We start from the raw sequence: 16,949 nt of genomic DNA, 5'->3' as shown, positions 1-16,949 counted from the left end.
CCATGACTTTGCTATTGTGAATGGTGCTGTGATAAGCATACAAGTGCAGGTGTCTTTTTTTATATAATAATTTATTTTTCTTTGGATAGTTACTCAGTAGTGGGATTGCTGGGTCTAATGGTAATTCTATTGAGAAATCTCAATTGGTAGTTCTTTGAGAAATCACCATGCTGGTTCTTTTGAGACAGAGTCTCGCTCAGTTGTCCAGGCTGGAATGCAGTGGCATGATTGCAGCTGACTGCAACCTCCACCTCCCAGGTTCGAGCAGTTCACTGCCTCAGCCTCTCTAGTAGCTGGGATTATAGGCACCCGCCACCATGCCCAGCAAATTTTTGTTTTGTTTTGTTTTGTTTGTTTTTTTTGAGATGGAGTTTCGCTCTCGTTACCCAGGCTGGAGTGCAATGGCACGATCTCGGCTCACCGCAACCTCCGCCTCCTGGGTTCAGGCAATTCTCCTGCTTCAGCCTCCTGAGTAGCTGGGATTACAGGCACGCACCACCATGCCCAGCTAATTTTTTTGTATTAGTAGAGATGGGGTTTCACAATATTGACCAGGATGGTCTCGATCTCTCAACTTCGTGATCCACCTGCCTCGGCCTCCCAAAGTGCTGGGATTACAGGCTTGAGCCACTGCACCCTGCCCAAATTTTTGTATTTTTTAGTAGAGACGGGGTTTCACCATGTTGGCCAGTCTGGTCTCAAACTCCTGACCTCACGATCTGCCCGCCTTGGCCTGCCAAAGTGCTGGGATTATAGGCATGAGCCACCACACCTGGCCTTGACTTTTTAATCGTAGCCATTCTGACTGATGTTATGATATCGCCTTATATCGCCTTGTGGTTTCAATTTGCATTTAACTGTTGATAAGTGATCTTGAACATTGTTTCATGTTTGTCAGTCACTTGTATGCTTTACTTTTTGATGGAGTTATTTGGTTTTTTTCTTGTTGAGTTACTTGTAGATTCTAGATATTAGTCCTTTGTCAGATAGCATGATTTGCAAATATTTTCTCCTGTTATATAGGATGTCTGTTTACTCTGTTGAAAATTTTTTTTGTGGTGCAAAAGCTTTCCAGTTTAAGCCCCAGTTCTCTATTTTTTGCTTTTGTTGCATTTGCTTTTGAGGCTGTAATCGTAAATTCTTTGCCAGGGCCAATGTCCACAAGGGGTTTTCCTAGGTTTTCTTCCAGGTTTCTTATAATTTCAGGTCTTATGCTTAGGTTTTAATTTAATCCATCTTGAGTTAATTTTTGTAGATGGTAAAAGATAGGGGTCCCTGCCAAATGTGGTGGCTCACGCCTATAATCCCAGCACTTTGGGAGGCTAAGGCAGATGGATCACAAGGTCAAGAGGTTGAGACCAGCCTGGCCAACATGGTGAAACCCCATCTCTACGAAAATACAAAAAATTAGCTGGGCATGGTGGCACATACCTGTAATCCCAGCTACTTGGGAGGCTAGGCAGGAGAATCACTTGAACCAGGGAGCTGGAGGCTGCAGTGAGCTGAGATCACACCGCTGCACTCCAGCCTGGCAACAGAGCGAGACTCCGTCTTAAAAAAAAAAAAAAAAACAGACAGGGGTCCTGTATCATTCTTCTACATGTGACTATCTGAGTTTTCCAGCATCATTTATTGAATAGGATGTTTTTTCCCCATGTATATTTTTGTTAACTTTGTCAAAGTCCAGTTGACTGTAGGTATGTGGCTTTATTTATAGATTCTGTATTCTGTTCAGTTGATCTGTGTGTCTGTTTTTGTACCAATACCATGCTACTTTGTTTACTAATCTTGTTGTATCATTTGAAGTCACATAATGTGATGCCTCCAACTTTATTTTTTTGCTTAGGATTGCTTTGATTATTCAGACTCTTTTTTGGTTCCTTATAAATTTTAGGATTGTTATTTCTAATTCCGTGAAAAATGACATTGGTAATTTGATAGGAATTATGTTGAATCTGTAGATTGCTTTGAACAGTAGGGCCATTTTAACGATATTGATTCTTCAAATCCATAAGCATAGGATGTTTTCTCATTTGTTTGTGTCATCGACTATGTCTTTCATCAGTGTTTTATAATTCTCCTTGTAGAGATATTTAACATCTTTGGTTAAATGTATTCCTAGGCTGGGCGCAGTGGCTCACGCCTGTAATCCCAGCACTTTGGGAGACCGAAGCGGGTGGATCACGAGGTCAAGAGATCGAGACCATCCTGGTCAACATGGTGAAACCCCATCTCTACTAAAAATACAAAAAATTAGCTGGGCACGGTGGCGCGTGCCTGTAATCCCAGCTACTCGGGAGGCTGAGGCAGGAGAATTGCGTGAACCCAGGAGGCGGAGGTTGCAGTGAGCCGAGATCGCGCCATTGCACTCCAGCCTGGGTAACAAGAGCGAAACTCCGTCTCAAAAAAAAAAAAAAAATGTATTCCTAGGAATGTGTGTGTGTGTGTGTCTGTGTGTGTGTGTATATACACACATGTGTGTATATATATATATACATTTTTTTTTAAATAGACACAGGGTGTCACTATGTTGCCCAAGCTGGTCTTGAAACTCCTAGGCTCAAGCTATCCTCCCACCTTAGCCTTCCAAAATGCTGGGATTATAGGTGTGAGCCACTGTACACTAATTTGTATCTTGAAACTTTTACTGAAATCATTTATGAAATCTTTAGGGTTTTCTAGGCGTAAGACTATGTCATCAGCAAACAGAGATCATTTGACTTGCTCTTTTCCAATGTGAATGTCCTCTATTTCTTTCTCTTGCCTGATTTCTCTGGCTGGACTTCGGTACTATGTTGAATAGGAGTGGTGAGAGTGTGCATCCTTGTCTTGTTCTAGTTCTTAGGGGGATGCTTTCAGCTTTTCCCCATTCAGTATGATGTTGGCTGTGGGTTTATTTATTTTATTATTATTATTTTTTGAGATGGAGTCTTGCACTGTTGCCCAGACTGTAGTGCAGAGGTGCAATCTCAGCTCACTGCAATCTCTGCCTCCTGGGTTCAAGCTATTCTCCTGCCTCAGCCTCACAAGTAGTTGGGACTACAGGTGTGCACCACCATGCCCAGGTAATTTTTTTTTTTTTTTTAGTTTAGTAAAGGCAGGGTTTCACCATGTTGGCTAGGATGGTCTCAATCTCCTGACCTCGTGATCTGCCCGCCTTGGCCTCCCAAAGTGCTGGGGGCTTTTATTATTTTGAGGTATGTTCCTTTATTGCCTGGTTTGTTGAGGGCTTTTTGGTTTGGTTTTTGTTTTTTGAGACAGGGTCTTACTCTGTCACCCAGGCTTCAGTGCAGTGGCATGATTTTGGTTCACTGCAACCTCCACCTCCCAGGCTCAAGCAATCCTTCCACCTCAGCCCCACAGTAGCTGGGACTACAGATACAAGCCATCACACCTAGTTAATTTTTGTATGTTTTATAGAAACAGGGCCTCATCATGTTGCCCTGACTGGTCTCAAACTCCTGGCCTTCATGATCTGCCTGTCTCAGCCTCCCAAAGTGCTGGGATTACAAGTGTGAGCCACCACGCCCCACTGCACCCCAGCTTCTACCCGTGGGTTCTCTGACAAGTTCCAGCACTCTTCCCTCAGCCTTCCCCTCCGGCCATGGTCATTTACCTGTAACTTTGGTTCTTTCTGGGGAGAACTGGCTCTACCATCTCTAGTCACCCATCTTGGGGAATAACCTGTCTGCTTCTCCTGACTGTGGGGTTTCTCCCAAGCTTATGCATGGGGAATGAAGAACCTAGTTCTTAAAGTGCTTTTAAATCACTCCTGAAAGGTTTTAGAGAAGGGGTTTTGAAATGTCAGATTGTTGCCATGCCTTGGGCCGTGAAAGGCTGCCTCATCTCACAGGGCCATTTCACTGGAACTGCAGTTTTCTCTTTGAAAAAATTGCTCCTCAGAAATGGCTTCTTCATTTCCATCACTCGCATTTTAAAAAAGATTTCTCAGGTCAACCTTTGTGAACAGAAAAAAAATGTATTCCTTCATGATTATTAGCAAATCAACACAGTCTTACTCTGTTGTTGATGAAACACGTGTTTTTCCATCTTTCTAAAGAAAACCGTCACTGTTTGTCTAGGCAAAGAGCGTGTGTTCTCTGTTCTGTAAAAGTTTAGGAAAGGACTGAGGCTGAATTTGTTGTCATTGACACAATGTCATGTACACATCTCTGATTCAGATGTGTCATGTACACATCTCTGCCTTTTGTAATGTGTGAATCTGAGAAGTTCTAAAAGTGCTTTTTGATTAAAGAACGCCACACCTTACTGTGCTCTGTCTGTATGAGTGGTTTGTATGCAAGCCCCTAGGTGGCTGAAACTGCTGCGTTTCTTCTGCTGACCCTGGTACATCTCATTACAGGTCTTCAACCTGAAATTCTATCTTACAAGATCCCTGCCAGGATGCAGCTTTGAATATCGTAGTGAAATGTGTACATGAGGAATCGATGCTTCTAGAGAGAGAGTAAAAAGGGAATAACAACCTTCGAGACCCCTACATCTCAACTCGGCATGAACAAGGCAAGATTCTGAGAGTGGCCACCCCTGGAAGCAGAAATCATTCTTGTGGCTATGCACTGGCTCCTCAGGCTGTCATCAGAGACGGGGCACCTTTAGAACCAGAGAGTGGCTGCTCCCCATAAGGCACTGAAAATCAACTTTCAGGAACTGCCCCAGATCCTGAAGCTGCTGATCCTGGTGTGTCTCCTGACTGTCATGTAGAAGATAACAGAGCTTTGGTGACATTACAACCTCAGAACTGCAAAGAGGTGTAATATCAGTGGAAGACTGAATCCAGACACTCAAAAAGGAAGGTAAACACTCAGAAAAATGAGAATAGTGATATCTCCTTTGTATATTGGAGGAATCACCTTAGAGGTGGGAGAGCCAGATGTCTGGAGTGTACGTGTTGGAGTGAATTCATTCCTTGTGGGGATAAAGAGTAAGAATGGGCCCTTACCGATGTCCTCTCCATCAGTTTATCCCAGTAGTTCTCATCTACACTTAGAGTCACTTGGAAACTTTAAAATTGTAAATGCTGTTGCTCAGACCCACCCCAGATCAATTAAATCCAAATCTTTTGAGTGTCAGGGCTGAGCACTGGCTTCTTTTTAAATTTCCACCAGTATGTAGCGAGGGCTGAAAACCCCTGAGCTCCCCGAGGCCACAACAAGGGAAGTTGCACCACAGAAGAAAGACTGTCCTGCATTGAATTCCCTAATGTCATAGAGGAATAGAAATGGCACAGCCTTTAAGCTTATGTCTTAGAGGGCTTCTCTGTAGTGTCTGCCATACCTACACAAAGCAGAAGCTCCAGGATTTGAATTTAGCCTTTATATCATGTATTAACGAGATGCTTCTCCTTTTCCTAGTTATGCCTTCTCAGAGTGCTGTTTTTTTTCTCAGGAAGAGAACATGGAGGAGAAAGAAATGAATGATGGCTCACAGATGGTGAGGTCCCAGGTAGGTTCAGTTTTTCTCTCCTCTAAAATGCCATTACAGTTCTCAGAATGTGGGCACTTTTATTTTTTCACTTCTCAAAAGTTCTGAGTCCCAAAAATCCAGAACCCAGGAGATTCACGTGACAGATGATGTACTCTCTGCAGCGTGTTTTCCATTCACCTATGTAGCTCTTTCTAGTTCTTCTCTCCTTCCAGCATTTTCACCAGACTCAATTTCATGGATTGTTGTCCGAGCTGGATGTTGTGAAGAAAACAAGGGAACAATGGATTGTCTTTTAATCACCCTAAAATAGCTCACTAGAATTTAAACGATGCTTACATTCTCTCTGTGAACAGAGTGACTGATGCCCAGGCCCCTAGGACTGCTTGGAGCTGATGGGATTATTAAGTATGCCTGAGGATAACATCTACCAAAAATGAATGTTTCTCAAGCATCTGTTGTATCTCTTCCAAAACCTGTTAAGCCTGTTGTGATTCTGTAATCTGGTTCATCATTATATAAATTGATGAGTTTGAGTGCAACGAGAGTTGTTTAGTCAAATGCTTTAGGAAGAGTTGATAAAAATCTGGGCGCGGTGGCTCACGCCTGTAATCCCAGCACTTTGGGAGGCTGAGGTGGGTGGATCACCTGAGGTCAGGAGTTCGAGACCAGCCTGACCAATATGGTGAAACCCCATCTTTATTTATTTATTTATTTTTTGAGACGGAGTTTCGCTCTTGTTACCCAGGCTGGAGTGCAATGGCGCAATCTCGGCTCACCGCAACCTCCGCCTCCTGGGTTCAGGCAATTCTCCTGCCTCAGCCTCCTGAGTAGCTGGGATTACAGGCATGCGCCACCAACGCCCAGCTAATTTTGTATTTTTAGTAGAGATGGGCTGTCTCCATGTTGGTCAGGCTGGTCTCAAACTCCTGACCTCAAGTCACTCTACATTAAATGTGTGAGCTACCGGACCTGGCCAGAAAGTCCAACTTCTTTTTTAGAAAGAGTCTCTCTCTGTTGCCCAGGCTGGAGTTAATGGCACAATCTCAGCTCACTGCAACCTCTGCCTCCCGGGTTCAAGCAATTCTCCTGCTTCAGTCTCCTGAGTAGCTGGAATTATAGGTTCATGTCACTACTCCTGGCTAATTTTTGCATTTTTAGTAGAAATGGGGTTTCACCATATTGGCCAAGCTGGTTTCAAATTCCTGACCTTGTGATCCACCCGCTTCAGCCTCCCAAAGTGCTGGGATTACAGGCATGAGCCACTGCGCACGGCCAAAAGTCCAATTTTATCAGCTTAAATGAGAAGGAACAGACAGTGTAAAAGGAAAAGAGGCCTTTGGACCCTAAAACTTCAATGAGCAGGCTGAGAAAACCTTACCCAGCTACAAACACAGGCTCCTTCTTATGGAAAAGAGAAGATGACTCAGTAGAACCAAAGCCCAGTGTGTGGAGTCAAGAATCTCAAGGAACAGCTCCCAGGAAGTAGGCCTGAGCCCCGTTTCAGACACTGGCCACCTGTGCCCAGCTCTGCTACATTTTAGAATTCCTGTGAACTGCTGTTTACTTGCGTGAGAGTGTCCCTAGTGGCTGTTCCTTTGCCTTCTCCACAGTATATGTTTGTGAGGTGTGGGGTGGGAGGCCAGATAACTTTTCAGTTCACAGGTCATCAGAGAGAAACCACTGAAGAAACTGCACTCCACGCCTGTGATCTCAGCACTTTGGGAGGCCGAGGCAGGTGAATCACCTGAGGTAGGGAATTCGATGCCAGTCTGGCCAACATGGTGAAACCCCATCTCTACCCAAAATACAAAAATTAGCCAGGCATGGTGGCAGGTGCCTGTAATCTCTACTACTTGGGAGGCTGAGGCAGAAGAATGGCTTGAGCCCAGGAGGTCAGTGAGCCAAGATCACACCACTGCACTCCAGCCTGGGCGACAGCGAGACTATCTAAAAACAAAAAACAATAAATTGTAAGTGAAAAAAGCAAAGCACAAAAGATGATAAGCTACGTTTTGTGTAAGGAAAAGGGGAAATAAATAAAAGTATACATATACACATACCTGCTCATTTTGCTCATTTAAGCAAAAAGACACCAGAAGGATAAACCTGAGTCTAATGAGATTGGTTACCTGTAGGGCTTGGATGGGAATGGGATGAAGAAAATGGAGGAAATGGAAGGGGAAGTAGGAAGTATGAGACCTCACTAAATACGCCTTTTTGTATAGTTCTGACTTTTGAAACCATGTGAATGTTTCACATACATTAAGAAATTAAAATAAAAAGATAGAGAAAGGGCCCGAAATTCGGTAGAAACAGACAGATGAACTTACCTGTATTTTAAGTGACTGACAGAACCACCCTGAAGGAGGCCAAAGCTAAAAGGAGCTAACCCAAGTACCCTTTGAACCTAAGTATTTGAACTTTAGCCCTCAGGCTAAAAGCAAAACAACTTTACATGCTGAACTCTAATGTATAGGCTTCTTTTGTACAGAGGCATGGATTAGCAACCACTTTCTTTATGTTGTGTGACCAAACAAATATTCAAATACATTGTAGCTAATGGTAGCCAGCTTTCTCATGGTCAGAGAAGGGAATTACAAATACGGGAAGACAGGCCAGGCGCTGTGGCTCACGCCTGTGATCCAAGCACTTTGGAGGCCAAGGCGGGTGGATCACCTGAGGTCAGGAGCTCAAGACCAGCCTGACCAACATGGTGAAGCCCTGTCTTAAAAAAAAAAAAAGGGCTGGGCGCAGTGGCTCACGCCTGTAATCCCAGCACTTTAGGAGGCCGAGGCGGGTGGATCACGAGGTCAAGAGATCGAGACCATCCTGGTCAACACGGTGAAACCCCGTCTCTACTAAAAATACAAAAAATTAGCTGGGCATGGTGGCGTGTGCCTGTATTCCCAGCTACTCAGGAGGCTGAGGCAGGAGAATTGCCTGAACCCAGGAGGCGGAGGTTGCGGTGAGCCGAGATCACGCCATTGCACTCCAGCCTGGGTAACAAGAGCAAAACTCCGTCTCAAAAAAAAAAAAAAAAAATTAAGCAAACACGGGAAGACAGGATAGAATGAACCCTGCTGAGTTGGATTAGAATTAGAGGTATCCGTGTGAACTTGTGGGCTTTTTGGGTTTGTTTGTGTTTTTTGTTGTTGTTTTGAGAAGGAGTTTCCCTCTTGTTGCCCAGGCTGGAGTGCAATGGCATGATCTCAGCTTACCACAGCTTTTGCCTCCTGGATTCAAGCGACTCTCCTACCTCAGCCTCACAAGTAGCTGGGATTGCAGGCATGTGCCACCAGGCCCGGCTAATTTTTTGTATTTTTAGTAGAGGTGGGGTTTCTCCATTTTGGTCAGGCTGGTCTCAAACTCCCAACCTCAGGTGTTCCGCCCTTCTCGGCCTCCCCAAGTGCTAGGATTACAGGCATCAGCCTGTGTGTATGCCTGTGCACACACGTGTAGATACAACTAAGAGGACCTAAAAGCAATGGCACTCCAGTAACATGGATCAAATGCCCAGATCTTGGTTTCGAAATGGCATTCTTCATTGAAAGGAACCAAGGATCCTTAGAGAAATTGTTGACTCCAGACTTGGAGCAGGGAAACCACAAAATGAATGTTGAAAGAATATCATTCTGTCCCAAAAAGTAAGGAAGTGCTTAAAGAATGAGAGAGACATGTCAAAAGGACACAAATCACTTTTAAGAGACTCTTACTGGCTAAATCTGGGACAATCGGAACATTAAAACTTACTGCATAAAATAAGGATCCATACATTCACACTAATATAAATAAATCATTAGGAAGGGAAACCTCTTCACACAGTCGAAAGCCAACTGATAATGTGTAAAGAATGGTGGAGTTAGAAAAGCACCATTTGTAATCAGTGCAGGCAAGAATGATCATTGGATGCTAAAACAGCAGATGAAAGTTTGCAGAGAAGTGAAATATTTACACGGCCTCAAAATACTTCCCCACAAGGATAAAACAGTAATTTTCTAGTGGGAATTACTGGGAGGTACCATAACTAGGTTATCAAAGCTAGCATTGCCACTAACGGGACTAACCAGCAGTGTGTGCCTCCTGATAACAGTTCACTGAGAAAAATCCGTTAATTCTGTACTGTTTCTGCCAAAAGTGAATCTGTTCATGAAACATCAGACAAACCCAAGTTGAGGATTATTCTGCAAAATAACTAGCCTGTACTTTTCAAACTGTCAGTGTTTTGAAATACAAAGAAAGGATCAGGAACTGTTGGATATTGAAGAGGACAGCCAAATGCAGCATGTGATCTTGGAGGGTATTTTTGTTATAAAGGACATTTTTAGGGCAATTGGTAAAATCTTAAGCAGATAGTTTAGACAACAGTACCATATCAATGTTAATTTCTCAAGAGAATTATTTTTTTTAGGAAATAAATCATGGTGGCACATGCCTATAGTCCCAGCTACTCAGAAGGCTGAGGTGGGGGGATCCTTTGAGCCTGAAAGGTTGAGACTTCAGTGGACTGACATTACGCCACTGCACTCCAGCCTGGATGACAGAGTGAGATCCTGTCTCTTAAAAAAAAAAAAAAAAAAAAGGAACTAAATGCCAGTCATAGTTAAAGGTGCATCACTTCTGCAACTTACTCTTAAGCAGTCTAAAAAAATTACGTAGAGAAAAGGGGAGAGGACACTTATTTTTCTTGCAAATTTTAAGTCTGAAATGATGTCAAAATTTTTTAACATTTGAAAACAATAGTGGGCTGGATGCAGTGGTTCATGCCTATAATCCGAATACTTTTGGGAGGCCAAGACAGGAGGATCACTGGAGCTCAGGAGTTCAAGACCAGCCTGGCCAACATAGCAAGATGCCATCTCTACAAATAATAAAAAAAAATCAGCTTGGCTGCTGGTGTGTGCCTGTAGCCCTGGTTACTTGGGAGACTGAGGTGGGAGATTGCTTGAGCCTGGGAGGTTGAGGCTTCAGTGACCCATAATGGCACCACTACTGCACTCCATGCCTGGGCATCAGAGTAAAACACTGTTCAAAAAAAAAAAAAACAGTAGTGAGGAAGCTATGTCCTGATAGGTCTGACGTGGAAAGAGGAAAGAGCTTCAGAATTAATTGTTAAGTTAAAAAAACATAGTATATAGCCAGGGTCAGTACTACATGGTATAAAATATGTTACCCTTGAGAAAACATAAATGAGAGCAAATAAGAATGCATCTTCATATGTGCATAACAAAGAATTCTGGAAAAAGATAAGCTGGAAGCTAAAAATAGTGATTAGTAGAGACTAGGAGCTGGACAGAGAGGGAAAAAGCCTGAGAGACTTTTTTATTATATACTTTTTCATATATTTTTGCTACTATACCATATTAATGTATTACCCCAAAACAGAAGTCAGTTAGGCTGGATGCGGTGGCTCACACCTGTAATCGCAGCACTTTGGGAGGCCAAGGCAGGCAGATCACCTGAGGTCAGGAGTTCGAAACCAGCCTGGCCAACATGATGAAACCCCATCTCTACTAAAAATACAGAAATTATCCAGGTGTGGTGGCAGGCGCTTGTAATCCCAGTTACTCAAGAGGCTGAGGCAGGAGAATCACTTGAACCCGGGAAGCGGAGGTTATAGTGAGCCAAGATTGCACCATTGCCCTCCGACTCAGGCAACAAGAGTGAAACTTCATCTCAAAAACAAAAGAGAAAAAAGCTAAGATGAAATCCTGTTGCTGTTTATTAATACCAGCTGCTTGACCTTGGATAAACTCTTTTCTTAAAGTCTCAGTGCTTTATAAATTGCCTAAGTCACTAAATTGAAATACATTTTAGGAAGTTAAATTATCAAAGCATGCAAATTAAATACAATCCCAGTATTCTACTTAAATATTGAATTTTTTTGTGTGTGTGACAGAGTCTCACTCTGTCACCCAGGCTGGTGTGCAGTGTCGCAATCTTGGCTAATTTTTTTTTGTATTTTTTATAGAGATGGGGTTTCACCATATTGGCCAGACTGGCCTCAAACTCCTGTCCTCAGGTGACCCACCCGCCTCAGCCTTCCAAAGTGCTGGGATTACAGGTGTGAGCTACCACTCCCGGCCTTGAATCTTTAACTTACAGGAAAAGCACTTCTTTGGAACACCATACTCGTTCCGAAAAATTAAGGAGTTGTTGTACCCATGAAGTGGTGGTATTTTGGGGGCATGGTAGGGAGTAAGGGAGGAGGGAGAGGTATATATGTCTGTGTCTCTATGACAAAGAGGCTGTTTAAGAAGCACTGACAATAGAGGAAATTTACAGGTTGTCCTTTTTTATTTGGAATCCCTGTGTGAAGCAAGGCAGCTTGTTCTCTAATCCTAGCATACATTATGTGCCTTCCACTGCCAACCTATTTGCCTTTGTTGCTTATTTTTTCAAAACCTACTGGAATATCCTCTCTCTTCCGTCCAAAGCTCGAAAACCTGGTAAGGATTTATACAAGATTCAACCACTTGATACCTACTTTCATGATTCCAACACATCCTAAATTAATTCTGAAATGAATTTGTCATACCTCATTTTATCATACTTAAACTTTTTTTTTTTTTTTGAGATGGGGTCTTGCTCTGTCGCCCCGGCTGGAGTGCAGTGGTGCAACCTCTGCCCCCTGGGTTCAAGCGATTCTCCTGCCACACCCTCCCAAGTAGCTGGGATTACAGGCATGAGCCACCACACTTGGCTAACTTTTTGTATTTTTAGTAGAGTTTGTGTTTCATCATGTTGGCCAGGCTGGTCTCGAACTACTGACCTCAGGTGATCCGCCCGCCTCAGCCTCCCAAAGCGCTAGGATTACAAGCACGAGCTACCTCGCCCAGCCTATTGCACTTCACTTTATTGCGCTTTGCAAATACTACATTTTTTTTTTTTTACAAATTGGAGGGTTTTGGCAACCCTACCTCAAGAATAGCCCGTTGGCATTTTTCCAACAGCGTGTGGCTCACGTCATGTCTCTGTGTCACACTTTAGTAATTCTTGTAATATTTCTAACATTTTAATTATTATTATATCTATTATGATAGCCTGTAATTTGTGATCTTTGATGTTATTGTTGTGTTTTGGGGTGCCATGAACTGCACTCATGTAAAACAGCAACCTTAACTGATAGATGTTGTGTGTTCTGACTGCTCCACCAACGGGCTGTTCCCCCATCTCCCTCCTCCTGGTATTTCCCATTTCCTGAGACACAACAGTATTGAAAGTAGGGCAAGTAATAACCCTACAGTGGCCTCTGAGTGTTCACGTGAAAGGAGGAGTTGCATTCTTCACTGAAAGGAACCAGGAATCCTTTGCCACTTACAGATGAGCAAAGAAAGTAATTTCTTGAGATAGAATCTACTCCTGGTAAAAGTGCTTTGAACATTGTTTAAATGACAATCAAAAGCTGAAAATGATTAAGATTAATGAGAAGAGCATGTCGAATGCTGAAATAGGCCAAAAGCTTGGCCTCTTATGCCAAACAGCCAAGTCACGTGTACAAAAGAAAAGCCACTGAAGAAAATTAAAATTCCTACTCCGGTGAACACACGAATGATAAGAAAGCAAAACAGCTGTGTTGTAGATACAGAGAAAGCTTTAATGGATTGGATAGAAGATCAAACCAGCCACAACATTCCTTTAAGCCAAAGCCTAATCCAGAATAAAGCCCTACCTCTCAGTTCTCTGAAGGCTGAAAGAGGTAAGGAAGCTGCAGAAGAAAAGTTGGAAGCTGCAAGAGGTCTGAGGACAGAGGCTGACTGCAGAACATGGAAGTGCTAAGTGAAGCGTCAAGTGTTGGTAGTAGCTGCAGCAAGTTACCCAGAAGACCGAGGCGGGATCATTGATGAAGGTGGCTGTACTAAACAACAGATTTTCATTGCGGATCAAATAGCCTTATTTTGGAAGAAGATGCCATCTAGGACTTGATTTATTTATTTATTTTTGTTTATTAGTAGAGATGGAGTTTCACCTTGTTGGCCAGGCTGGTCTCAAACTCCTGACCTCAAGTGATCTTCCTGCCTGTGCCTCCGAAAGTGCTGGGATTCCAGGCATGAGCCACCGTGCCCAGCCTAATCTAGGACTTTAATAGCTAGAAGGAGAAGTCAATGCATGGCTTCAAAAGACAGACTGACTCTTCCATTAAGAGCTTTAAGCTGGAGCCAATGCTCATACTATTCTAAAAATCCTGGGTTCCTTAAGAATTATGCTAAGTTTACTTTGCCCGTGCTCTAGAAATGGATCAACATAGCCTACATGACAGCACATCTGTTTGCAGCATGGTTTACTGGATATTTTAAACCCACTGTTGAGAACCACTGCTCAGGAAAAAAAAAAAAAAAATCCCTTTAAAAATTACTGCTCATTGACAGTGCACCTGGTTACCCAAGAGCTCTGCTGGAGATGTACAAGAAAACTGATGCTGTTCTCGTGTCTGCTAACACAACATCCATTCTGCAGTCCATGGATCAAGGAGTAATTTTGACTTTCAAGTCATATTTAAGAAATGCATTTCGCAAGGCTCTAGCTGCCACAGATAGTGATTCCTCTGATGGATCTGGGCAATGTAAATTGGAAACTTCCTGGAAAGAATTCAACCACTCTAGATGCCATTAAGAACATTTGTGGGCCAGGCGTGGTGGCCGATACCTGTAATCCCAGCACTTTGGGAGGCCGAGGCAGGCGGATCGCCTGAGGTCAGGAGTTCAAGACCAGCCTGGTCAACATGGTGAAACCCTGTCTTAACTAAAAATAGAAAAAATTTAACTGGGTGTGGCAGGCACCTGTAATCCCAGCTACTTTGGGAGGCTGAGGCAGGAGAATAGCTTGAACTTGGGAGGCAGAGGTTGCAGTGAGCCAAGATCGTGCCATTGCACTCCAGCCAATGTGACAAAAACTGTCTCAAAAAAAAAAAAAAAAAAAACTTTTGTGGTTCAGGAGAGAAGATTAAATATCAACATTAACAGGAGTTTGGAAGAAGTTGATTCCAACCATCATGAGACTGAGGCTTTCAAGACTTCTTTGGAGGGGCCGGGTGCAATGGCTTTCACCTGTAATCACAGCACTTTGGGAAGCCGAGGCGGGCAGATTGCCTGAGGTCAGGAGTTCGAGACCAGCCTGACCAACATGGTGAAACCCCTTCTCTACTAAAAATACGAAAATTAGCCAGGCGTGGTGGCGCTTGCCTGTAATCCCAGCTACTCGGGAGGCTGAGGCAGGAGAATCACTTGGACCCAGGAGGGGAGGTTGCAGTGAGCTGAGATTGCACCACTGCATTCCAGGTTGTGTGACAGAGCGAGACTCCATCTAAAAAAAAAAAAGGCTTCTGTGGAGAAACAAAGTGCCAGTATAGTGGAAACAGCAGAACAACCTGAGTTAGAGGTGGAGCCTGCAGATGTGCAGAATTGCTGCTTATGGATGAGTCGAAAAAGTGGTTTTTAGATATGGAATCAGTTCCTGGTGAAGATGCTTTGAACACTGTTGAAATGGCATCAATGGATGTAGCATATCCCATAAACTTATTAGATAAAGCAGCAGCAAGATTTGAAAAGACCAAAGACCGACTCCAATTTTGAAAGAAGTTCTGCTGCAGGTAAAATGCTATAAAACAGCATCACATGCTGCAGAGAACTCTTCTGTAAAAGGAAGAGTCAGTACAGCAAACTTTATTGCTGTCTTTTTTTTTTTTTTTTTTTTTTTTTTTGAGACAGAATCTTGCTCTGTTGCCCAGGCTGGAGTACACAAGCGTGATCTCAGCTCAGTGTAACATCCACCTTCCAGGTTCAAGCAATTCTCTTGTGTCAGCCTCCCAAGTAGCTGGGATTACAGGCACAGGCCACCATGCCCGGCTATTTTTTTGTATTTTTCATAGACATGGGGTTTCACCATGTTGGCCAGGCTGGTCTCAAACTCCTGACCTCAGGTGATCCACCCACCTCAGCCTCCCAGAGTGTTGGGATTACAGGCGTGAGCCACCGCACCCAGCCTTATTGTTGTTTTAAATTAAGAAGTTGCCACAGCTACCCCGTCCTTCAGCAACCACCGCCCTGGTCAGTCAGCAGCCATCGACATCAAGGCAAGACCCTCCACCAGTGAAAAGATTACAACTCATTGAAGACTCAGATGATCATTACCATTTTTTAGCCATAGAGTATTTTAAATTAAGGTATACACATCATTTCTTTAGACGTCGCCATTACACACTTAATAGACTACAATACAGAGTAAATTTAGCCAGGCGCGGTGGCTCACGCCTGTAATCCCAGCACTTTGGGAGGCTGAGGCGGGTGGATCACGAGGTCAAGAGATCGAGACCATCCTGGTCAACACGGTGAAACGCCATCTCTACTAAAAATACAAAAAATTAGCTGGGCATGGTGGCGTGTGCCTGTAATCCCAGCTACTCGGGAGGCTGAGGCAGGAGAATTGCCTGAACCCAGGAGGCGGAGGTTGTGGTGAGCCGAGATCGCGCCATTGCACTCCAGCCTGGATAACAAGAGCGAAACTCTGTCTCAGAAAAACAAACAAACAAACAGAGTAAATTTAACTTTTGTAGGCACAGGGAAACCAACAAATTCATGTGACTCACTTTATTGCGATATTATTGTGGTGTCTGAAATTCAACCCACAGTATCTCTGAGGTATGCTTGTAGTTTTTTAATCATTTGGATGAAATGAGAGTCATTTTTCCCCTGCAGCAAACTGTAAAAATTTAAACACAGAAATTATTTCATTTATGTTTTTGCCTTGAGAAATAATAGAAAGGAACCAATTTTTTTAAAAGAAAAGTTCGACCTGAATGACTGAGAGTCCTAAAGACTGTCAGCACAATGGCGTAGACATCCTGGTGCTGCACTTTTACCCCCTCCCCTGAGGGTCCCTGTAAGAACAGTTTTTGCCTGAGCAGGGATATGCTTGATGTTTCAGGAATCACTGACGTTTCAGGATGTGGCTGTGGACTTCACCAGAGAGGAATGGGACCAGCTGTACCCTGCCCAGAAGGACCTCTACCGAGACGTGATGCTGGAGAACTACAGAAATCTGGTCGCACTGGGTGAGGATGGCATCCCTGTGAAGCTGGAAACCATTCACATGGGTTTATTTCCTTAAGTAGAGGAAGCCTCCAAAGCTTTTGTGAATACAGTTTGGGCCAGGACAGAAGAATGCTAATCAGTGTTGAAGTCAGAGACCTTTGTTTTCTGCTCTTTCTCCTCCAGTGGAACGTCTTAACTGAGTTTGAGATGGATAGCTTTATTTTCAGCCTCTGAAATCTCCCCTCCAGAGGCTCTAAAGACTGAAAGGGTTGGGAATGTGTCTGAACAAGAATTTTGTTCCCAGTATAAACTCCTAAGATGTATGTTTCTCCCGTGAATAGGGCATCAGCTTTATAAGCCAGAGGTAATCGCGCAGTTGGAGCTGGAGGAAGAGTGGATGATAGAAAGAGACAGCCTGCTAGACACCTGTCCGGGTAAGTGCACACTCTTGGGCACTGCTGCTTAGTGAGGGAAAGC

At 43.6% G+C, this 16,949-nt stretch overlaps 1 protein-coding gene across 4 annotated transcripts in view; it reads left to right on the top strand.

Annotated features, from left to right (window-relative positions):
- The window catches only part of ZNF713 (zinc finger protein 713), a 61,842-nt gene that overhangs the window by 26,005 nt on the left and 18,888 nt on the right, over positions 1 to 16,949 (top strand). For all 4 annotated transcript variants that reach the window (XR_010342425.1, XM_064375606.1, XM_064375607.1 and 1 more), the window contains exons 3-6: positions 4,364 to 4,814; positions 5,407 to 5,463; positions 16,366 to 16,492; positions 16,814 to 16,906. Coding sequence is in view for 3 of the 4 variants with exons in the window: in XM_064375606.1 (XP_064231676.1) it covers positions 5,416 to 5,463; positions 16,366 to 16,492; positions 16,814 to 16,906 (268 nt within the window). In the remaining variant the exon portion in view is untranslated. The remainder of the gene's footprint in view (positions 1 to 4,363; positions 4,815 to 5,406; positions 5,464 to 16,365; positions 16,493 to 16,813; positions 16,907 to 16,949) is intronic.

The sequence above is a fragment of the Aotus nancymaae genome, unplaced genomic scaffold, assembly GCF_030222135.1.
Source record: "Aotus nancymaae isolate 86718 unplaced genomic scaffold, 86718_ANA_hifiasm-v0.15.2.pri h1tg000012l, whole genome shotgun sequence".
Classification (NCBI taxonomy): domain Eukaryota; kingdom Metazoa; phylum Chordata; class Mammalia; order Primates; family Aotidae; genus Aotus; species Aotus nancymaae.
This window is presented reverse-complemented; position numbering and strand designations above follow the sequence as displayed.